Source organism: Bactrocera dorsalis, chromosome 2 (genome assembly GCF_023373825.1).
Source record: "Bactrocera dorsalis isolate Fly_Bdor chromosome 2, ASM2337382v1, whole genome shotgun sequence".
In the NCBI taxonomy this organism is placed as follows: domain Eukaryota; kingdom Metazoa; phylum Arthropoda; class Insecta; order Diptera; family Tephritidae; genus Bactrocera; species Bactrocera dorsalis.
This window is the reverse complement of record NC_064304.1, coordinates 57538600-57564478: the sequence shown is the minus strand read 5'-3', so window position 1 is coordinate 57564478 and position 25879 is coordinate 57538600. Positions and strand designations below refer to the sequence as shown.

General features: G+C 34.9%; 1 protein-coding gene and 1 pseudogene across 1 annotated transcript in view; one reads left to right on the top strand and one right to left on the bottom strand.

The window, feature by feature from the left end:
• Positions 1 to 1676, bottom strand: part of LOC125776324 (uncharacterized) — a 369137-nt gene extending 367461 nt beyond the window's left edge. Inside the window, exon 1 of the mRNA XM_049448053.1 lies at positions 369 to 1676. Within this exon, the coding sequence (XP_049304010.1) occupies positions 369 to 449 (81 nt within the window). The 5' untranslated portion in view covers positions 450 to 1676. The remainder of the gene's footprint in view (positions 1 to 368) is intronic.
• LOC125776384 (uncharacterized) overlaps positions 1 to 15421 on the top strand; it is a 46834-nt pseudogene extending 31413 nt beyond the window's left edge.
• The last annotated feature ends 10458 nt before the right edge of the window (positions 15422 to 25879 follow it).

The window sequence follows — 25879 nt, the reverse complement described above, 5'->3', positions numbered from 1 at the left end:
AATTTTGAAAATTTCTCTTGCACTTGTTTTTGTACTTGTGTATTATTTTCTGTAATCTGTTGTACCAAACGTTTTTCTAACTGCGTATTATTTTCAGTCATTTGTTGTGTAAGGTGAGACTCTAAATGTGATGTATTTTCAGCTATTTGCGTCATTTGCTGTGCCAGACGATTTCCTGTTTGCACTGCATTTTCTGCTATTTGCTTAATAGCCACTAACAGCATGTTCATGTCTACACTTGATGATGTTCGTTGTTCTTCTACTTTTTCTTCTACCTTTGTAGAAGTTTCTGGCCCATCAAATTCGAACTCGTCCACATTAATTCCATCCGATTCCATTGCTTCACGTAATCGTGCCTGCAGATCCACCTTTTGCCCGCTTATCGGCAAATTACGCTCCTCCAGTTCCTTTTTTAATTGCTGAATTCTCAATTCTCCGAATTTAACCATCTTGAATTTGGATTATTTGACAATCCCACTTCTGACACCAATTGTTGCGATTTTACTGCTTACTAGTTTACTTTACTAGGTTCGTACCTCCGGATTGACAAATAAAACCACAAACCGTTAAATTCAATTTAACAAAATCTCTTTATTTCGCAATTCGTCTACACTATAGCAGTTTAGTCTTAGAACTGGATGATCACGTTGGCGCTGCCATGGCTTATATAGCCACGCACTCCTCGCTGACGCCAGAGTGTCCTTCTAGAATATTGCGTCTGGCAATTATAAGAACATAATGCTATACGGCGCCAAATGCATCTATTGTTTAAGTAGACAAATGTGGCGCCCAATGTTTCTAATAAGGGATGCATATAGCAATACAAATACCAAACTTAATACTACTTTTTTAACAATACTATTCATTTCGTAGCGAGCAAGTTACGCACATCTTATGAATAACAAAAGCATTTGTTGCCCACATTTCTGTACGTGTTATTATTTTAGTTAGCAGTAAACAGCATATCTATCATATTAGCTCGATATGTTATTATATTTGTTACTTCTAAATTTAATGCTTTTTAACAAAATTCAGTATTTTTTATATTATTTTGCTTTATTTATTTGTAATAATAATGTAAACGAATTGTCAAATTTAATTAATAATCAGTTTAATAAAACGGGTTAATAGCAAAGACTTTCAGAGTCTTATTATTATTATGGTAACGGTATTTTCTTTGTTTTTATCAAAAAACATCGTATTTCCGAAATGATAAATTCACTTTTACACTTTTCACGTCTTTAGATGTTAAAATTATACTTTCTATAAGTTATATACACGTAATTATTGATGTTGTTTAGTCAATTAATAAGAGAAATTGGTTTTTATGTTATTTTTATATAACTATGAAAAACTTCACAATCACTTCACTTCAACGAAAATGGCAAGGTTATGTTCGAAATTATGTTGTAAATTCGAGTAGCCACTATGGATTCATGCCCTGATCGTTTTCGAATTATCGATACTCTCGATATTCGAGACTGATCGAGAATTGGCAAAAATGAGAAATACATAATAGGAAAATTTATAATTCATTATTTTTGCAGAAAGAAGAAGAATTTGAACACAGAAAAATTTTGAACGCCGGGGTTTTGGACCGACCAGGGATATTTTTTTCGAGCGCTTCGGCTGATTTGGTCAATTATAGAGAATGACTATTGTATATGACTATTATGAATAGGCGCATCTTCTGTATTCATTCTTAACAAAAAACTGTGAAGAACCTTTATAATTTAAATAAAGATTATAAAATCTGTTTAAAACTTACCTTACTCAACAATTTAACGGCGATAAACGTTTTTATTTAGAGCCGTTTTCACAGTGGTTAGTTAACGAATGGTTGAAGATAACTAATTGGTTTTCATTTCAAAGTGAATTGTCAACCATTAGTTAACTCATCTCGCGCGCATTGGTTGACGATTGGTTAACAAACAGCTGTTCGAATGTCATACTATTTATTTTTATTAAAAGAAAAATAAAATAAATCTAAAAAGCAATTTGGTAAGAAGTAGTGATCACAACAATGGAGTTCAGTGAGAGTGGCGACGATTACGAAGAGCTGCTAAAAATGGTAATTTTCCGTCGGAAAAACGAAATCCGGGAGCGATTTAATTTCTTTCAACTTTATGATGAAAAGGAGTTTAGAGAGCGTTTCCGCCTATGCAAAGATGCTGCATGGAAAGTACTGCAGCTCATGCGTCCAGATATACAGCATGCTACCACATGGTATAGCTTTTTTAACGCTTTGTCTGCCGATTTCTACATAAAAATTTTTCCTAGGAATAATGCGTTGTCGCCGGATCATATGTTGGCCATTACATTGAGGTTTTATGCCACTGGCAGTATTCAGCAATTGATTGGAGATGTGTCAGGAGTGTCTACTAGCACAGTATCAAGAGTTGTTACTCTTGTTTCAGATAAAATAGCAAGGTTGCGAGAACGTTTCATACGATTTCCTACTACTACGGAAGATATACATCAAAAACAGAAAGAGGTTTTTCGAATTGCTAAATTTCCCAGAGTTATTGGTGCCTTAGATTGCACGCACGTAAAAACTCAGTCACCTGGTGAGCTGAAACACTTCAAAACCGTAATGAATATCTATTTTTACATGTTTCCTTCCTTTCTATTTCGTAATAGAAAGAGCATATTTTCTTTTAATGTACAAACGATTTGCGATGGTCGTTTGATGATTTTAGACATAGTTGCTAGGTGGCCAGGATCAACACCATGCTACCATATTACGAAACTCTCGTATTTTTGCTCGTCTTGAGAACGGAGAGTTCGGAGATGGACTTGTGCTTGCTGAGAAGGGTATGAAAATAATAAACGGATTTTAACACCCCTTCATTCCGTTAACAGTGCAGTTGAAAGACTATATAACGAATCACATATTCGGTCAAGAAATCCAATTGAACGCTCTTATGGTGTTTGGAAGCGAAGGTTTCCAGTATTGTCTTTGGGTATACGAATGAATTGCACCAAAGTCCAATCAATAATTGTCGCCACAGCAGTGTTGCAAAATATGTATATGCTGCTTACATCGCGATACTGAAACTCCTCCTTTGATCCTGAGATTGATAGGCAAATTTTGTCAGTTTTAAGCATACCGAATAATCGCAGCTCTGATCGGCGTACTGGAAAAAATGTGACGAGGAATAATTTAATAAATGGGTACTTTGCAACCTTATAACTGCAAGTCAAGCTTTGAAAGACTATCAATCAGAAGCAAATAATACAACAATGTTATTTAAAACACTTTTGTTTTGTATGTGTCAAGATATTTTGTGCTTGTACTGTTTTTTTCCAATTGAAGATTGCGCCATTGAATTTCCTTTAATTGCTCTTCCATAATTCTCATATGCATTTTATGTTCCACTTCAGATTGCTGTGTAGTAGCTGTGTTGGATGTGTTCTTGATGTCTTCAAATTCCTCGCTCCCATCCTGAGATTGCTTAGCACTGATGTTATTTGCTGCCATATCTGCAAAACCATTAATACATTTAAATGGTGGTATTTGAGTAACAGCATGAATATAGACAATGAAACCTCCCAATTCAAGAGCAGAATAATTAAGTAATTTCTTACCAATGCTAACGATAACATCCTCCGTTTTGCTTCGCACAAAAGGATTATCGGAATCGTTTACAGATTCCATTCCTTCTAACTGCTCCGAGCCTATTATTGATGTTAACATTACATCAATATCATTGGTGCTAATTTTCAATGGCGGCCCTCCTCCTGTCGCGATGCAACTTCTTTTATCGGCTGCTACCTTTTTCTTTGATTCCTTTTTCATGTTGTGATATTTGGTACGCAGCATTTTTTCATCGCGAAATGAAGACGAGGTTCTGCTGTTATATTCCTCCTGAATTTTTAACCAAGCTTTATTTTTCACATCTGCTGTAAAAGTATCGCTTTTTTGCACTCTATCACATTTTTATGTTGTTCTATTATAGCAAGTAATAAATTTACGTCGTTTTCACTGAAATTAAACTTTTTCGTCGCCATTTGAATTGCAATTTTTACCAATTGTGAAATGAAATAAAAACATTAATTGTAAAACTGTAATGTCAAGATCATATGTTTTCTATGGTGCTACCAGACTTTTAGCCAGAAAATTTATTTTTATAACTAAGCACTGTGAAAAACATTGCTTTAGTTAACAAACAGCTACATTGACTAATAGTCAACCAATCGTTAACTAATCACTGTGAAAACGGCTCTTAAGGTGACAGATAAAAAAGGATTGCAACTATTTTTTTACGTCTCATTGCCCGAAAATAAACATGGGTTTTGATTAGACATATTTTACAGACATTGCTAATAGTTTTCTACGTGTGCTTGTTGTTGTGCCGTTGCACCAACTGGAAAATTCTGCAATTTGAGCACCGTGTAAGGGTTTGAAAGATCAAGAGAATCCTCCTCATATCTCTTTGTTGTAAGGGATTTCCAATATGAATTTAAAATTTTTGAAAATTATAACATTTTTTATTTTTTTCTCTGTTACATTTTTTCATTTGCAATAACTTACCGTGTGCAATATGCTTGTACATTTCCGATCAAATATCGATATCGCCCGTTTGTATCGGGGCATCTCGTCAGGAGAAAATCTATGTCTTACTAATTGTATTCCCGTGCCTATTGCCTGTGGAGACTCCATATTGCTTACAATATATGGTAAACTAATTAGTAAACTTGTAAACTAATTAGTTTGCCATATATTGCAACTCAGTATATACAGGAGACAACCTTTGGTTTGTTTACATACTTATACTCACCTCTATCAAATCTTAGGGTTTTGTGTAACACTTTTTATGCTACTTTCATGGTAATCAGGGTGTTGTGTTAGCATTTGAGCTACATATAAATTTTAAATTTTGATGATCACCACTTTAAAATATATTGTTACAAAAAGTAGTATTAAGTTGTATTTGTATTGCTATATGCATCCCTTATTATGAACAATAGCTGTAGGTATATGGAATAGCATTTGTCTTGTTGTAGACATCTGGCGCCGCGGCTGTCTGCTTGTCGAAACAATAGACATCTTACGCCGCACTGTCTGCTTGTCTACTTAAACAATTGCTGAGTCTGGCGCCGCGGCTGTCTGCTTGCGTCTGGCACCGTATAGCATTATGTTCTGGTAATTTCCAGACGCAATATTCTAGAAGGACACGTCGGCATCAGCGAGAAGTGCGTGGCTATATAAGCCGTGGCAGCGCCAACGTAATCAATCAGTGCTAAGAGTAAACTGTTATAGTGTAGACAAGTTGTAAAATAAAGAGTTGTTGAATTGAATTAAACAGTTTTGGTTTTATTCGTCAATCTAGAGATACGAACCTAGCAAAGTCAACTAGTAAGGAGTAAATTCGTAACAATTGGTGTCAGAAGTGGGATTGTCAAACAATCCAAATTCAAGATGGTTAAATTCGGAGAATTGAGAATTCAGCAATTAAAAAGGGAACTGGAGGAGCGTAATTTGCCGATAAGCGGGCAAAAGGCGGATCTGCAGGCACGAATACGTAAAGCAATGGAAGCGGATGGAATTAATGTGGACGAGTTCGAATTTGATGGACCAGAAACTCCTACAAAGGTAGAAGAAAAAGTAGAAGAACAACGAACATCATCAAGTGCAGACACGAACATGCTGTTAGTGGCTTTTAAGCAAATAATAGCTGAAAATATATCACAAATAACAGAAAATGCAGTGCAAACAGAAAATCGTATGGCACAGCAAATAGCCGAGAATGTAGTGCAAACAGAAAATCGTCTGGCACAGCAAATAACGCAAATAGCTGAAAATACATCACAGTTAGAGTCTCGCCTTACACAACAAATGACTGAAAATAATACGCAGTTAGAAAAGCGTTTGGAACAACAGATTACAGAAAATAATATACAAGTACAAGAGAAATTTTCAAAATTTGCACCCACATTCGATGGAAGTATTCCATTTCAAATTTTCAAACTTCAGTTTGAAAAGACAGCAATGGCCAATAACTGGAATGCAGCGGACAAAGTGGCGTCCTTGTTTGTATCATTGAAAGGACCTGTGGCAGAAATCCTTCAGTTTATTCCAGACTGTGAACGGGACAACTATGAGGTATTGATGAGTGCGATAGAAAGACGATATGGTAGTGAGCACCGGAAACAAATATACCAGATCCAACTGCAAAATAGGGGTCAGAAGATGAACGAGTCATTGCAAGAGTTCGCAACTGAAATAGAACGACTGGCTCATTTGGCAAATGCAGATGCACCTGTGGATTACATTGAGAGGGTAAAAATTCAATGTTTCATAAATGGAATTCGTGATGTGGACACCAAACGCGCCACATATGCATTGCCAAAAAGAACGTTTGCTGAAACGGTTTCGCACGCCCTCACACAGGAAACAGCTTCCCTACTAAGTAAACCAGCACACAAAGTACAAAGGGTTGAAATGGAACAACCGGCGCTGATGGAAGAAATGTTGAAGACTCTGAAGGCAATTGCTGCACCGCGAGTAAATACAACAGGAAGATGTTTCAACTGTGGAAAAGCGGGTCACTTTGCCCGAAATTGCAATATAAAAGTAAACCCATCAAAACGGAAACAACCAACAGATAACGAGGACGGAGCATCCACATCTCACAAGTCGTTAAACTAAAACGGAACAGTTCAAAGGGGCGTGAGCTGGTTCCCACAACTATTTGCCCCGCCATCTCGATATCACAAATAGGTCGCCATGACAACAATCTTACTATCAACGGCATCGTAAATGGACGACTGTCAACGCTTCCTTTGGATACTGGTGCCACACATTCAATTATCCGACCGGATGTGGTAAGAGGAACGGTTGAACCATTAGTCGGTCGCAAGCTTCGAACGGCCACCGGGGAGGAAGCAGCTGTCGCGGGAAAAGTGTTTTGCGAAGTGATGATTGGTACCCTGGAAGTTAATCACACCTTCATCGTAGCAGAAATCATGGATGAAATTATAATGGGAGTAGATTTCATGATTGATCACGGGGTTACTTTGAATTTAAACAAGCAAATGCTGTTTTGCCAGAACATGGAGATGCCTATAAACACCGGATATGTGGCCAACGTTGAAAGTAAGAGGGTGATTGTTGATGATAATCAGAGTATTCCACCAAAATCTGAGGCGATTGAATGGGCTAAAGTGAATGGAGGAGGTGGGACTGAAGAATTGTGGATTGTGGAACCAACGAAAATAGATACACCCATATTGGTAGGAAGAACGCTTGTGAAAACTAGAGAAGACGCCACCATTCCGGTCAGAGTAGTGAATGAATTCAACACGCCTATAAGTCTGAAGAAAGGAGCGGTAATTGGACAGTGCCAGAATATAAGTGCAATAGCACGATGCGAACGGTCAAAAAGAAACCTACTATTGAGCCACAGCAGATAAGTCCTACACTCCTAAACAATTTGCTGAACGAACTGCATGGAAATGAAAAATTAAAAGCAAAAAAACTATTAGAAAAATACGCATCCATATTTGCAAACGAAGGAAACAACACGGGAAGAACCGGCATTGTCAAACATCGCATAAATACTGGAAACGCTAAACCAATCCGACAAGCTCCGCGTAGGGTTCCACTAGCAAAACGTGAGGATGCTAACAAAATTATTGAAGACATGCACAAAAACGGTGTAATCGAACCTTCAATAAGTCCATAGAGCTCACCTATCGTCTTAGTTAAAAAGAAAGATGGTAGCACCCGTTTCTGCGTAGATTGTAGGAAGTTAAATGATGTCACAAAGAAAGACAGTTATCCTCTACCGAGAATCGACGATACATTAGACACCTTGTCTGGAGCGAAATGGTTTTTACATTAGATCTACAAAGTGGATATTGGCAAGTCGAGATTGATGAACGTGACCGTGAAAAGACCGCTTTCAGTATGGGCGACGGGCTATGGGAATTCTCTGTGATGCCATTTGGGTTATGTAATGCGCCTGCAACATGTGTTAAAAGGACTCAACTGGAAGACATGTTTGGTGTATCTTGATGACATTATCATCATGGGAAAAAGTTTTGACGATCATCTGAAAAATCTAGAGGAAGTCTTTCAGCGAATAGTATCAGCCGGATTACGCTTGAATCCCAAAAAGTGTTCATTATGGAAGAAGCAGGTTACATATCTCGGACATAAAGTGTCAACTGAGGGGATTCACACCGAGGAGGGAAAAATAAAAGCAGTCAAAGATTGGCCTCGACCGACCAACATACATGAACTCCGCAGCTTCCTTGGCTTATGCACGTATTACCGCCGTTTTGTACCTGGATTTGCGAACGTGGCTAGAAGTTTACATGATTTAACAAAGAAGAATCGCCCGTTTGTATGGCAGTTGGAACAAGAAAAAGCGTTTGAGCAGCTTAAAGAACTACATTGTACGGCGCCGATGTTAGCTTATCCAATACCTGGAAAGAAATTCATCCTGGATACAGATGCGAGCGCTTATGGAATTGGAGGTGTCCTGTCTCAGCTCATCGACGGACAAGAAAGAGTAATTGGGTATTACAGCAGAGTGCTCGGGAAACCAGAGAAAAACTACTGTGTGACGCGAAAAGAACTACTAGCTGTGGTGGAATGTGTAAAACATTTCCACAAGTATTTGTATGGACAACGATTCTTGCTGAGGACTGATCATGCAGCATTAAAATGGTTATTACAGTTTATGAATCCGGAAGGCCAAATTGCACGGTGGATCGAAAGATTACAGAATTACGACTTCGAAACGGAACATCGAAAGGGCATTCACCACAAAAATGCGAATGCATTATCACGTCGCCCTTGTCCACTGGAATGTAAACATTGCTCCAAATCAGAAGGAAAAGAAGGTATAATCGACGTGCGATTACTGAATATAGAACCTGAAGATGATTGGACTCCTCACCGCATCAGAATCAATTAGTTGGAGGACCCTGATCTTGCAAAGCTGATAATAGCCAAAGAAAATGGGGTACGACCACCAAAGGAACAAATAAGTAACGAAAGTCCAACGGCAAAAGCATATTGGGCCCAATGGAACAGCATAAACCTCGTTAATGGATACCTTCATCGTACCTGGGAAAGCGAAGATGGCAAGCAGTCTCGACTGCTGATCATAGTACCGAAGTCCATGATCCCGAAAGTGTTGAAAGAATATCACAATGGACCTAGTGGAGGGCACCTTGGAATTACAAAAACTATAGAGAAGATTAAACAACGGTTCTACTGGATCGGTTGTCGAGATTCCATAGCAGAATGGATAAGTAATTGCGTAGAGTGCATGGCAGCTAAAGGTCCTAAAGCCAAAAGTCGCGGTAGGCTACAACAGTACAACGTGGGATCACCATTTGAACGAGTCGCAATGGATGTTGCAGGTCCGTTCCCAACCAGTACGGCCGGAAACAAATATCTACTGGTTGTCATGGACTATTTCAGTAAATGGCCAGAAGTATATGCCTTACCAAACCAAGAAGCGAAGACCGTAGCCGAAGCGTTTGTAGAAAATTGGATAACAAGGTTCGGAGTGCCCGTCGAATTACACTCAGATCAAGGCAGGAATTTCGATTCTTCCATTTTCCAAGAAGTCTGTACATTATTGGGAATCCACAAGACACGGACAACAGCGTTACATCCACAATCAGATGGAATGGTGGAGAGATTCAACCGAACGCTCGAAGAACATCTGCGGAAAATCGTTGATAAAGATCAACGGAATTGGGACAAGTGCATCCAGATGTTCCTGCTGGCGTATCGTTCAGCGAAGCACGAAACAACTGGTTACATGCCAGCAAAGATTATTTTCGGATCTGATTTGCGACTCCCTGTTGATCTTAAGTTTGGAACGAATCCTACAGCTGTAAGAAATGATGGAGATTATTGTTCTGCCTTAAAGGAAGAAATGAATGAATTGCATCTAATGGTAAGACAGCATACGCATCTGATGAGCAATAATATGAAGGATCGGTTCGATCAAGCGGCAAATTCAAAAGGTTTTGAAGAAGGTGATCTGGTCCTGTTGTACAATCCACTTCGAAAGAAAGGCTTGTCCCCGAAACTGCAGACAGCCTGGGAAGGACCCTATATGGTGATGAAACGACTTAATGACGTGGTATACCGCATACAAAGAAATGGGAAAGCACGTTGTAAAATGAAAATAGTACATTTGGAGAGGCTCGCCCCATTTGGTTCAAGAGGATTTGTGCCTAATCGGGACGATTAAGCTTTAGTGGAGGGCAGTGTTACAAAAAGTAGTATTAAGTTGTATTTGTATTGCTATATGCATCCCTTATTATGAACAATAGCTGTTGGTATATGGAATAGCATTTGTCTTGTTGTAGACATCTGGCGCCGCGGCTGTCTGCTTGTCTACTTAAACAATTGCTGAGTCTGGCGCCGCGGCTGTCTGCTTGCGTCTGGCACCGTATAGCATTATGTTCTGGTAATTTCCAGACGCAATATTCTAGAAGGACACGTCGGCATCAGCGAGAAGTGCGTGGCTATATAAGCCGTGGCAGCGCCAACGTAATCAATCAGTGCTAAGAGTAAACTGTTATAGTGTAGACAAGTTGTAAAATAAAGAGTTGTTGAATTGAATTAAACAGTTTTGGTTTTATTCGTCAATCCAGAGATACGAACCTAGCAAAGTCAACTAGTAAGGAGTAAATTCGTAACAATATTAAATAATGCAAGTGTTTACGTTATTTAAGTGATTATATTGAATTACTTTGAATATCTGTTCATTTTTATTGGGATATTACTTGTTGTTTAATGTTAAATCAGTTGTTTTTTTGTGTGCAATTTTAAAACACGCTTCAAGTATTTCTAAATTTTTGCATGCAGTAGGATGCAATCCTGGGTGGTAATTTGTAGTTCGACATATGTATACAAAGTGACAATTCATTAGGAAAATATCAATTGTAATAATAATTTGTACGCTCCCACAGTAGATGGAATTACAAAAAATAATTTAGGGGTTGGAATAGGTAGCTTAGTCGAACCGACGGACGCAGATGACGGGGTAATTCGATTAGGGCCTAAGGATTTTGCTGCTCAGGAGGAGGGTTTTGATTATTTTAGGGAAACAGAAAAAGCTAGGGCAGAAGTGATTCCTTTTGGGGTTCGATGTCAGGGGACCCAAACCGAATCATATTTCTGCAATGGATCCTTCAGTCATCGAAATTGCCAAGAACAACTTGACAATGCGATGAATCAAATTTCATTATTAATGAAATTAATCAAAGAAAAAGAGCAGGAGATATTAGAGCTAAAAGCCCAAAAAGATTATTTAATTAATCAAAATCATATTCATCCCCAAATTGATGAGATTTGTGGCAAATTACCACCACATCTCGCAATATGTGTCCGAAATAGTGTAAAAAATACTTCTCGCAGCCCTTCAGGTCGCAGATATAGCAAAAATATGAGGACTATAGCCCTTGGAGTAAAATTTGGAGTAAAGTATAAAACCTTTGTTCACTCCAATTATTAAACTTTAAATAAAATATTTAGTAACTTTATACAAAATAAACTTTGTTTTGATTTATTTTAATATTCGAATATTGAAAGCTGCACCTTTTATGTTTTCTGTCGGTCAAATGTAAACAAATACATTCAGAAGAAAACTCACCACCGAGAAATCTGAAAACAGGACTGCATTTGATTATTAAGAACTCACTACAAAAAGAATATCTGAATATCAGTAAATGATATTTTTATGGCCGAAATATTGCACACTATGGCATTTAAATCACCTATTGGTAAATATATAACATTAATAAATAATTTTCTTTTATATTAAGCAACAATATTTATAGTTTTTTTATTTAATAAAATAAATTTGCTAAGTATTTAGTACCTCAATTTATACATCACTGCGTTGCTACAGGTTGCTACCACAAATAATCCAAGATGGCCGCTATTCACCCCCATGAAAGCTACCACGCAAAAGATTATCTACTGTATATACTGTGGGCTTGATGAAGTTTGCTTTGAGTGTTTGTTAGCTGCTGATACATTGATGATGGATAGGTGAGCTAATTTTAATGTTAACAATTATAAGAAGGAATAATTAAAAATGGTATATTTCAGATTTATAGTAAAAAAGTCACGGATTGATAAACAAAAGGAAAATGAAGAAAACTTTACTGAAGAAGACATTACTGAAGAAGAAGAACAAGGAAATAACAATGAGCCGTATGTGTTTAGAATTTTTCCAATCCCAGAATTTTATTGAAAATGTTTTGTTTATTTAGTAAAAAGAGCAAAAGAACGAGAAAGTTCAGAACTGAGTGGCTGAAAAAGTTCCCGTGGCTGGAAAACAAAAATGGTCTCGCTTTTTGCAAAGCGTGCAACAAGAACTCTTTAAATATATTGTCACATCTTAACAGACACGCCAGTTGTTCTTCTCATGTACAAAATATGGAAACCAAAAAGAGTCAATTATCGATGGAGACATTTTTGGATACCGAAAAAGAGGAGATGAGTAAAAAGGTTCAATATGCAGAATTTACACTCGTCATGTTTCTTATAACGCACAACTTACCGTTTTTATAAATGGATGTTTTATTTGCTCTGTTAGCTGAATGTTGCCCGGACTCTGAAGTGGCCAAACGTTTGCAAATTGCCAGAACTAAAGCAACAAACATAACCAAGGAAATTGCTCGCAAAACAACATCCGAGCTTGTTTCAACGTTAAAGAACTGTAAGTTTTCAATAATCATTGACGAAACCACGGATATCTCAATTAAAAAATGTCTGGTAATGGTCGTGAGATACGTTGTGAACTTTATTGCAAAGGATCGATTTTTAGCACTTATTGAGCTACCAAGTGTGATTTGGAGCTGTAAAAAAGTTTTTGTTAGACAACAATATTCCGCTAAAAAATATTATAGGTATAGCAACAGATGGTGCAAGTGTCATGGCTGGCCATTTATCTGGCGTAAAAGCGTTACTGCAGTCAGAAACAAATATTTTTTATTTGAAATGTACTTGCCATTCTTTGCATTTGTGTGTGAGTTATGCCACTAAAAAAATACCCGAAGATGTCAATTGGTTATGTCGAAATATATATAGCTTTTTTTCGCATAGCTCTAAACGAGTTCATGACTTTAAGGAATTTCAGGAGTATTGCTCCGTGAAACCACATAATATATTAGGTGTTTGTCAAACACGATGGCTGTCTTTAGAGGGAGTTGTTTCCCGAATAAATGAGCAATGGGACGCCTTAATTTTTTTTTTATATATGCAAAATTAGAAGTCAATGCAATTCGATCAAACCAATTGGCTGAAAAAATGGAAGATAATAAAACAAAATCCCATTCATTTCGTATGCGTTGCCTTTGATTAACAATTTGAACAAAGAGTTTCAGTCAGAAAAAAATCGTCTTCCATATCTCTGTTCGAGTATGAAATCATATTTCTTGTTAATTTTAAATAATTTTGTTGCAAAGAACAAAGAACTTCACGTCAATATTAACTATAGAAGCTCTTGCAATCATATTGAACTACCAAAAATATTTATTGGCAAAAAAGCAGAAGTTCTATTAAAAAAAGGCAACAGCTGATGAAATAAATGAAGTGAAAGGTAACATCCTAGCATTTTACATAGAGCTTTTAGATCAAATAAAATTAAGATTTGATTTCTCCAGGAAGGATTTAGAACTTTTTAAATTAATAATACCTGAGGAGGTGATGTCAGCAAATGAAAATAATATTTTAGATTTAGTTTTGGAATTTGCAGATTTATTTGAATGTGACTGTGCTAAAATCATTACGCAATGGACTTTATTTAAATTAAGTAATCACAATTTAAATAGCAATTTGGATATAGACTTCTTTTGGGAGAAAGTCGCTTCCATGAAAGATGGACTGGGCGACTTAAAATTTCCAGATCTAAGTGGCTTTGTATTTAATTTATTGTCATTGCCTCACAGTTCTGCAGTGGCAGAGAGAAAATTCTCTTCTCTTAAATTAATTAAAACCAGCATTAGAAATAAGTTGGAAGTAAGTACTTTACATGCGATAATGATCTGTAAAGAACTAACGAATAGAAATATTATTTGGTCAGCAAAAAAGATTTTCCATGAAAGATGGAGTGGGCGACGTAAAATTTTCAGATCTCAGTGGCTTTGTATTTAATTTATTGCCATTCTCTTCTCTTAAATTAATTAAAACCAGCATTAGAAATAAGTTGGAAGTAAGTACTTTACATGCGATAACGACCTGTAAATAACTAACGAATAGAAATATTGTTTGGTCAGCAAAAAAAGATTTTCATTATTTTTACAACTTTGTCAATTAAACACAAGAATTGTTTTTTTTTTATTATATTTATAATAACAATGATATTTAATTATATAATATTTATCACCAAATGTGTTCCTTTAAGGTTAATACAATAATTTTTAAATACATAAAAAACAATGTTAACACAAAGTGGTTATTTTTTTGAGTTAAATAAAATTATATGAATAAAGAAATTCTATAAAATAACTGTCTTTTACAATTTTTAGGTGTAAAAAATGTATGGCTACATTAAGTTTCGGTTTGCTACACTTTTTGATACAGAAAATATTTTGTCCGTGGCAACACTGACGCACATGTGTATGGCCTCTAATGCAATACACAGTATATACAGTAGATAACTTTTGCGTGGTAGCTTTCATGGGGGTGAATAGCGGCCATCTTGGATTATCAGTGGTAGCAACCTGTAGCAACGCAGTGATGTATAAATTGAGGTACTAAATACTTAGCAAATTTATTTTATTAAATAAAAAAACTATACATATTGTTGCTTAATATAAAAGAAAATTATTTATTAATGTTATATATTTACCAATAGGTGATTTAAATGCCATAGTGTGCAATATTTCGGCCATAAAAATATCATTCACTGATATTCAGATATTCTTTTTGTAGTGAGTTCTTAATAATAAAATGCAGTCCTTTTTTCAGATTTCTCGGTGGTGAGTTTTCTTCTGAATGTATTTGTTTACATTTGACCGACAGAAAACATAAAAGGTGCAGCTTTCAATATTCGAATATTAAAATAAATCAAAACAAAGTTTATTTTGTATAAAGTTACTAAATATTTTATTTAAAGTTTAATAATTGGAGTGAACAAAGGTTTTATACTTTACTCCAAATTTTACTCCAAGGGCTATAGTCCTCATATTTTTGCTATATCTGCGACCTGAAGGGCTGCGAGAAGTATTTTTTACACTATTTCGGACACATATTGCGAGATGTAGTGGTAATTTGCCACAAATCTCATTAATTTGGGGATGAATATGGTTTTGATTAATTAAATAATCTTTTTGGGCTTTTAGCTCTTATATCTCCTGCTCTTTTTCTTTGATTAATTTCATTAATAATGAAATTTGATTCATCGCATTGTCAAGTTGTTCTTGGCAATTTCGATGACTGAAGGATCCATCGCAGAAATATGATTCGGTTTGGGTCCCCTGACATCGAACCCCAAAAGGAATCACTTCTGCCCTAGCTTTTTCTGTTTCCCTAAAATAATCAAAACCCTCCTCCTGAGCAGCAAAATCCTCAGGCCCTAATCGAATTACCCCGTCATCTGCGTCCGTCGGTTCGACTAAGCTACCTATTCCAACCCCTAAATTATTTTTTGTAATTCCATCTACTGTGGGAGCGTACAAATTATTATTACAATTGATATTTTCCTAATGAATTGTCACTTTGTATACATATGTCGAACTACAAATTACCACCCAGGATTGTATCCTACTGCATGCAAAAATTTAGAAATACTTGAAGCGTGTTTTAAAATTGCACACAAAAAAACAACTGATTTAACATTAAACAACAAGTAATATCCCAATAAAATTGAACAGATATTCAAAGTAATTCAATATAATCACTTAAATAACGTAAACACTTGCATTATTTAATATATTTTAAAGTGGTGATCATCAAAATTTAAAATTTATATGTAGCTCAAATGCTAACACAACACCCTGATTACCATGAAGGTAGCAAAAAAAGTGTTACACAAAACCCTAAGATTTGATAGAGGTGAGTATAAGTATGTAAACAAACCAAAGGTTGTCTCCTGTATATACTGAGATCAAGCCACCATTTGCATGTAAATACTTTGACATAGGGTTGGCAAACCATCGATGGCACTATCGATACTATCGATGGTTGCTCGTCACTGAAACTATTACCATCGATGGCTTGCCAACCCTACTTTTACATTTGTGACATTTACACCTACCATGCATATATCGCTCATTTGCTGCAACAGCGGCATAAGTCAAAAAAATCGATTCTCCAGAAAACGCGTTTAAAGTTTTAAACTGACTACAACCTTACACGGTGACTCCAACCTTACACCTCTTCTCAAGCGGAGCATATAAGAGGTATTCATATGAATTTTTCACTCAACATGAAGTATGATATAACGAACAATTCTGCAGCATTAACTCAAAAATCACGTTTTTTGATTTATGTCGGTCTTGCAGCAAATGAGCGATATATACAACGCAATTAAGGTATGATCACAATGTAATTGTGATATTTTCTTGTGGTATTGAGTAGTATGATGCGATAATTTAACAAAGAAGAAAAAAAAATTAAGTCAATTTGAAAATTTTAAGAAATAGTAGCCATTTAGGAGGCAGTGTAGCTTTGTAGCCTTATATTTTAAATGTAGCCAAATGGCTACAAATGTAGCCACTATGGCAACACTGATGTGCGTTCGATCTGTGTGAATTCGCTTCGCCCATACACGACACACAAATCCATTTTGCGTTCGTTCTTCACACCAGAGATAAAGAGATGTTTAACTCCTCTCTCACTGGAAGTGAGAGAGCAATTGCTAAACGTCAAAACCACCTAAACTCGAGCAACTGTCAAAGTTTAGGTGGTTTTGACGTTTAGCAATTGGAAAAGAGGGACGACCAGATTAAAATCCCGCCAAATTATTGTTCGAATGGAGAGATTTTTCATTATTTTGTCTCCATTTGTAACGGCCATTAGTTCGAAGAATACCGAAGGCGAAACAGCACGCAGATTGAAAGATGTGAGTATATTTTAATTTTTATTAAATAAATTTGCATTTATTTAATACTTTTTTATTTTATTTTACAGATAAAATGCCGAAGACAACCAGCAGTTGGAGAAAATGCATTGTTGGCTGCAACGAGGGAGGAAGAACATTTAGCTTTCCAAACAGTGGAACGGATCTCGAACGGTGAGTGAAAAACATTAAATAGTGCAAAAAGTGTTTGTAAAAAATTTCGATAAAATCAGTGTTTCGGTTGTTCAATGAGTAATTTTGGATAATGAAATTAAATTCCCGTGTCTTTTAAAATGTGATGTGCTGAACAAGTAGAGCGCGACAGACTGCAAGCGACATTTGTCAAATATTAAAATACACACATTCTTATGGACACAGTTATGTAGTCGTGCAGCTACCTCAATAACTGTGTCCTTAAGAACATGTGTATTTTAATATTTGACAAATGTCGCTTGCAGTCTGTCGCGCTCTACTTGTTCAGAGCGTAACTGTCAATTTATTGCCATTGCCGTTAATTAATTAAATAAATTATTTTAAAGTAAATAATTGAATATTTATGATAGTTATAAAAAAGTCGTACTTTAAATATTCATTAAATATACACTTTTTGCACTATTATTATTATTTTATTATACATATTTTATAATTAAATTTTTACCTTTTTGTATTTTATTTTGTTTCTTTTAATAGGCGTAAATGTTGGCTCAAACGTTTAGGTGTTTTTGAAGATCTGAGCGAAAAAACACCTAAACACATTTTTGCGTGCGAGCGGCATTTTTCTAATGAAATGCGTAACGCGAAAAAATTGCGTCCGAGAGCCGTTCCGGACATAAATTTAATTGAGCCAATATTTAACGCCCCAAATTCTGAAAATATAATTGAAATAGGCGTTGAAGATTTTTTTCCCCAAATGGAAGGAACTGCCTCAAATGCAACCGGTGCATCGAGGCAGCTGCTTCCACTTTTAGAAAGGGAAGACCGGGAAAATATTTTAGAGCCTCTGCCACTTCTTGAGGAGGAACTACTAAAGAGTAGTGAAAAGGCCGCGCAAACAGGTAGGGGTCTGACAGCAGGGACAGATAGAAAAAAAAAATTGAGAGAAGAAAATAGAATTTTAAAAATAAAATTAGACGAAAAAGAACAGGAGAATAGAAGTTTAAAAGCTCAGTTGGTCCAAATGGCAACTGAATTAGAAAGATGTAGGGAAATGTTAAGAAGTAGTTCATTTAGGGAAGAGTCAGATCCTCTTGAGATAGTTTGCAGCAAAGTTCCTCCTCAGTTAGGTGCTTGTATTAGGAGTAGTTTTTTAAATAGTAATCGCCAAAGTCAAGGTCGGCGATATGATAGTTTTCTTAAAACTTTAGCTTTGGGTGTATTTTTTTTGTCACCAATCGCTTACCGCTACCTAAAGCACCAACTTAGTTTTCCCTCGGAAATTACGCTACATAATTTTGTCACAGATTGGCCTCGTTTCCCAGGTTGCACCCAAAGCAGCATAAAGTCTTTACAAATTAGGAGTAAGGGATTTTCTTTCGAACAAAAGTTCATATCAGTTTCTTGTGATGAAATGTCACTGAAATGTCATTTGCAGTATGATAGGAAATTTGATAGGGTGATAGGTCTTGAAGATTATGGCGATGAAAATCGCACATCTAGAATAGCCACAACTGCAATGACCATAATGGTGCAAGGTATAGGTGGAGAACCTTGGTCCCACCCGTTAGCTTATTTTTTTATTAAAGGCTCATGTAAAGGGGATGTCCTCAAGAAATATATTCTAGAAGCCATTACCCAACTTCAAAATATAGGGCTAGTTCCTTGCCATTTTGTTTGTGACCAGGGTACCAATTTTCAAAATTTAGCTAATTTGTTAGGTGTTTCAATGTCACGGCCTTTTTTCAACGTTAATGGTAAGGAAATATGTTTTTTTTACGATAGCCCCCATTTATTAAAATGTAGTCGAAACTGCTTACAAAATATGAAAAATAAAGTAGATTTTAAAAATAGTCGCGTATGTTGGTCTGATATAGTCCATTTTTATAAACAGGACTCTAAGTCGAGTTATCGGTGTGCGCATAAATTAACCGATGCTCATATTTACCCCAATACCTTTCAAAAAATGAAAGTTAAATTCGCGTCTCAAGTTTTAAGTAATACGGTCGCTTCAGGTATGCTTTCTCTTTACAGCTCGGGAGCCTTAAGCTCAAATAGTATGAGCTTCATTAATACCGCGGATTTCGTTTCTTTTTTCAATAAATTATTCGATATTTTTAATAGTAGTTTCACTGAGGCCATTGTACCCACTAAAAAAGTTTTTATAAGTTCCCCAGAGCAAAACCAGTTTTTAGATGAGGCAGAAAAAGTTTTGAAAACAATTCGGGTCGTAGATGAGTTAGGAAACGACACAACAAATAATTTCAATTTTATAAAGGGGTGGTTAATTAATATTAATAGTTTAAGACGATTGTGGCGATTGCTGTCACACTCAGGATTTCCTTACCTGAAGACAAGACGACTATGTCAGGACAGCTTAGAGCATTTTTTTGGTCAGATTAGAAGTAGGGGAGGTACTAGAGTTACACCTTTCATGTTCTCTAGTTTATTTAGGAAGTCATGGGGTTTACGTTACGTAAATATCGTAACAAAAGGTAACTGTGAGCTGTCTTTAGAACCCGAAGCCACAGTTATTTCAGAACATAGCCATAATGTTCTTCGCAATGTGTGCAATGATTCCGTTTTAAGTGACCTTTCTTGGCAGGATTTCCAGGGTTTACCACGGCCCGAACACTCCATTGTTAGATCCATTACTTTAGATAGTACTTTAGAAATTAACTTTTTAAAGGAAAATGCTTTTAGTTATTTTTGCGGCTACCTTTATTTGAAAATTTTTAAAACGCACACATGCCTCCTGCCATTACCTTATTTAGGAGATGAAATTCCTTCTGATGAATTCATCTTCATACACCAAAACCAGATCGATAAATGCAACTTAGTGAAGCCGCCTCAAGAATTTGTTGCATTTATTAATAATTTAGAAATAAAATTTGTTGAGGAATTTGACAGAAATTGTCATAAAATAGGATTAGGAGAAATTCTTTTTGCAAAATTAAAAGATATTAGGCCCTTCTTGTGTTGTGAAGACTGTGACCCAAAGGTAGTTATTGCTCTATTTATTAGAATTAGAATTTATTTTGTGACGAAATTTTTAAATAGAGATTTATCTTTACCCAATTTTAAGAATAAAATTTTGTGTGTTTCTCATTTGTAGTTTTTATCTCCCTTTTTTAGTGGTTTCAATGAGCTAAATATTTTATACTAAAATAAGATTTTTTGAGCAGATTCGCATTAAGAGGCTCTAAAGTTAGAACGTTTAATAGAAAGTTTTTAATAACAAATTAGAATTTGGGGTTTAAATATTGGCATTTGTATATATGTATGTTTATTTTTATATTTTTAAGTATTATATTAATGTACTGTGATACATATGAAGTGATATTGTTTTTGTTATTTTTTCTATACTATTATATATGAATTGTTATTGTTTTGTTTTTTTTCATTTTTTTATGTAAATAAATTTTTAATGGGTGATATAGGCCTACTGGGGAACCGAGCACCCAAAAATAACTTCGGTAACGCGCCCTTTTGCATACCTCATGGGTGGTGTGGAAAATGCGAATTGGGTGTTTTATTTAAAATGCCCAAAAAATAGCTTTTTTTCTGATCTGGCTACAATGGAAAATGTTATAAAAAACGCTTATTTTGAGGCGCTCTCACACTGGAATAAGTTTAACAACCCTTTATCCCTGCTTCACACAGTTAACATGTGCGACAGACAAGCGGAACATTTCTTCGAATTTATTTCTAATGTAGCACTTTTATCTATTTCGTTGTGTTTCGTTAATAAGTTATTCCAACTTTTATTTTTTTCAATTTTATTTTTATATTTATCACTTTTCGTTTGTCAAATTACCAATTAATTTTTTATACGATGAATAAATTCAGATACGAAATCTTTATTAAGGGGAGAGCCTGCTTTAGAAGCTTCAAACAATCGCTTAAATCTCTTTAAAAATTCTCTAACAACAAACAAAGTTATAGATTGGAACTCGAAATATAGTCGAAGCTAGAAGGGAAATAGTGCCCGAGCGTCAGACAGATACAGATAATTGCTTGGGCAAAAAGCGAAAAGAGCGATTTCTCGGTTTTTTATTTTTACGATTATTCTTAATTGGCGGGCAAAGTTGGAATTGGGGCAAAGTTTATTATCTTTGGCATAAAATTATCTTCTATTTAAACTAAAAAAAAAACTAAGATGTTCAAGTTTGAACATATTTTTAAACAAAAGAAAGTAAATTCTTTTTGGAATTTTCTTAGTTTAACTAGAAGATAAGTTATTAAAAAACATGAATCTCTTTGAATTTTTTGTTCCTGATAAATGCATATGCGAGATGCATCGGGTAATTGCTTCCTAAAGGCAGAATATCAAAGATTTCGTATTCAAAAAATTTGTGAAAGATGTTCAAATATATGACCATAAAGCCTAGAAATTTCGCTTGAATCAATTATTTCTTTCCCTCCCAAAAAAATCCTCAAAAAATCGATTTTTTGAAGCCTCTAAAGCAGTCTCTCCGCTTAACACTTGCAATTGTCCGCGATCTTCACTGCTCAGCGACACGAGAGAAATGAAATTTTGTGCGCTCACAACGCCATACACGATAAACATGTTCGCGCACCGATCGTAAAAAATCAAACATTTTCGCGAACATGGATCGGTACGCGAACAAGCCCATACACGAGTAAACCGCATGTTTACACATACCGATCGAACGCTCATGTGTGCCCGTGTATGGCCTTTATAAGCAATAAGCTGTCACTTCAGCAGTTTGACTGCGCAGTTTTCATTTCTATGAAAATTTCGAGGAGGCAACATATCCCATTTACACAGAGCGTGTATTAAGACGGTTGTGTTTTGTTATATTATAAAAATAAAATAAAGTACATTTTCAAAATAAAATTTTTCAAAAAAATTAATATTTAGTTTAATATTGTTAATTTGCAGAATGATTATGCAAATTGGGTTGGGAATGAGCGAAGTCTTAAATTTAATAAACTTATACAAGCATAAATCAAAATATCATTTCTCATTTTAAATTTATTATTTTAATTGGTATATAAAATTTATGCCACAATTATTATATAGTAGTCCAAAAATATGAATTCTGATTTTCCCAGAAATACATTTGTAAACAAAAGGATCGTAATCCTTTTTTTATTTTCCTCATAAAAGATTTAAACAGTTGAAGAGCTCAAAACATGCGCTACATCAGCTAACTATCCGACGGCATTTCTCAATGTGATAATATAAGTTTTCAAGATTGCGCGGCTAACAGAGCTGATAGAATCAAGGTAGGGACTTCGCAGTTCTCGCTGCTATTTAGCAGAATTGAGCACGTGCAGTGGCAGAAATATATGTAAAATGACTGAGAATAAATAAAGAGAATTGCTTTGTAGAAAAATATACAAAATATACAAAGTCACACAAGAATGTAAAAAAACATTCTCTGAGTGACATATGCAAGCTTATATCAGAGAACGTACATTTATAGAGAAGGTCCAACTACGTACAAGCGTGTGAACTGTCAAGAGCCACGAATTTTCTAATAGTGGATTTCACCACTTTTGGCTCGGCAGGACAAAATTTAACAGAAATGAGTAAACAGAGCTGAGAATTCAATGAAAATTATGCTCAGAAATATACATTGATTTTACAGACGCCTGTTGGCCTTTTGGCTTATATTTTTATACGTTTACATGCTATCATATCAATTGATATGAATATCATTTTGCGAATTTTTGTGAATTCATGAAAAATTGATAACATTATTATTAAATTATACTATTTTCATGTTAATATTTGTAGTTAATGTCCAAATAAAAGCTAATTTCAAAATATTTCTAACCTTTGATAATATTATATAATTTCGTGCATGTATATATCTCGTAATATCCTTAAACCATAATATATTTCAATAATAATATATGCAAATCGCACCTCTTATAATTTAAAACTTTCTTACGCATCTATCCTGCAGATATGTATGCAAGAACAAATCAATTTCAAATCAAGATATTATCATTTATCAGTAATATAAAAAGCGCGCGCTTCTCTATATTTACGTACACACATATGTATGTATGTGCGTATGACACAAATAATATATGCGTACGCATGTAAATACAAATATTCTTCTGGAAAAATAACAATTGTCTTAAAAATCATCATACATACTTACAATATGAGTACACATGTAAATATGTGCATATTACATTCACACACAAACATTGTATACACAACATATGTACATACTTACATGCGTTCACATGTGAATATGTCACTCGCAAAAATTACAAATATTGTTCTACAAAAACAACAATCGTTTGAAAAAGCATCAGAAACCAATATGGAAGCCAATTTGCGGAATTTATAGTAAATTACACAACAACAAAATTTTCATTCATGAACGCAAACGTACTTTCAAAAAGCATATTCGATTCATTCATAAAAGCAGACGCCATTACATCTCCCCGAGCATGCCTTGCGTACAAGCGTCTATTCGCGACGATTTCAAAAGCTAAAAATCATAAATTGAATATATTTCAGAAATGTATGAGAAGAAAAAAGTGTCAACCCCGCAAAAATAAGTATTAAAATACAATATAAAACTGACAACATAGTTTATTTGTCGATTTTCAATTCAAGAAATGTTTCCAAGAAAATGTTCAATATTCCTCTGATTCATGTGTGCAGTCAATCCAGGTTAATTAGTACTCCGCTTAAATGAAAATCAAATCCTTCCCTCATCACTCTTAACAGCTTATATTACATCTTGCTGCATCTCGTGATTTGTTTTTTGAAATACCTAGAAATTATTGTTTTAAGTACGACTCATTTAAGTATCCGCAGTCGCTTATGTACCATATTATATTTTTATTTTTAACTAACTACAAATATCTACAACTTTGATTGTGTCACATAACAGGGATTGACTGTATTTGTCAAGGAATGTAAAAAATATTTTGTAATTCTGAAATATTTTTACGCAGTTGCGTCGATATATATTCAAGCTCTCGCACAAACATACATATTTACGCTGGTTTGTAGGCGGAACTGTACAGCGGCAAGGGAAGTGGTGACAATCGGCGACCGTTCGTTTATTTTTTTTTTTGGCAAAGCTTTGTCGTCACGTCAGTCCTTCGACACATTGACTTTTTGACAAAGCGTTCGGCCATTGGTTGTCTGTGACAACGGAGTTTTTGTATGAAACAATGGGTGTATTATATTTACACACAAAGTTGTGTGTAGACAAATTTACAAGCATTATGCGAATGATATTAAAATTACATACATACTTATGTGAATATGTGAACATTATGCGTATGGTTTTATAAAATTTTTTTGTATGCTTATGTGAATCTGTGCGACGGCATGGTCTTTCAAAACGTTATCAAAACCTTTAATTCCCAATGCAAACAAATACATAAATGTGTATATAAATATACACTATAGGGGCATTCTCTTGCTCTTGCAAAACCCTTGCACGATGCAAGAATTGCATATATTTCCTCCTGGTGCACCGGCACAAAAACAAACACACTCAGAGAATTATTTGCAATGGCTGTAAAATATGTCAGACCAAAACCCATTTATATTTGCGTGCAATGTCACGCAAAAATATAATTGCAACCCTATTTTAACTGTCATTTTACATAAAGACATATTACGTCGTTAAATTGTTGAGGAAGGTAAGTTTTAAATAGAATTTATAATTTTTATTTAAATTATAAAGATTTGTTACAGTTTTTTTCTTAAAAATGTATGCAGAAGGAGCGCAAATTCACAATAGCCATGCAGAATAGTCATTCATAATAAATTGACCGCATCAGCGGTTCATACATATATCACTAGATTCTGCAATGGGTGCTCTCGTGCCCTTGTATATTTCGGTATAGTATTTTTGCAATCTGCAATCTTGCAAGAGCAAGCGAATACCCCTTATATAATAACTTAACAAAACTTTATTATTTATAATATTTAGGTAATAATACAAATATGATTAATGGACCCTCGTCATTAAATAGGTCAAATTGCACATATGTACATGAATACTTATGTGCTTTGATATGAAATATATCTTTCATAATATCTATAAATGATATCCATAGCCGTTTGCGCATTGTAAATACGCGAATCTGTAAGCGTACATTTCTAAACATTGAAATTAGCATCACTTTTCTCATTTAACAATGAAAATGCTTAATTCTGCTATTTTCGACCCCTTCATGTTAAATATTGGTGAAATCCCCTAATAATATTTTTGTGGTGAAATCCACTAATAGAAAACTCAACCCCTCAAAAAACAGGAACATTTTGACAATCAGCACGCCATGAACCTTCTCTATATTATACGTTCTTTGCTTATATTGTATTATATGAACCATTGTCACATATGCGTGATTATTTTGTTATAAGAACCATGATAAAATTAAATAAAAAATAATTTTAAATAAATTATTATTTCAAAAATTACGTTAATTTCGACTATTATAAAATGAACTTAAATGTGCTCATATAAACACTTCCATTCATTCCTTTCATTTCTTCAAAAAAATTAATGACCTTCATGAAATATGCATATTCGCATTATTTCGTTATCATTTCCATATTTGTACATATAGAATTTCTATAGCATATACATACATACTTATATTATTTCTTTGGCGCATTTTTATGTTTACGAAAGCAAATGCGAGCCACATACATGCATATGTAC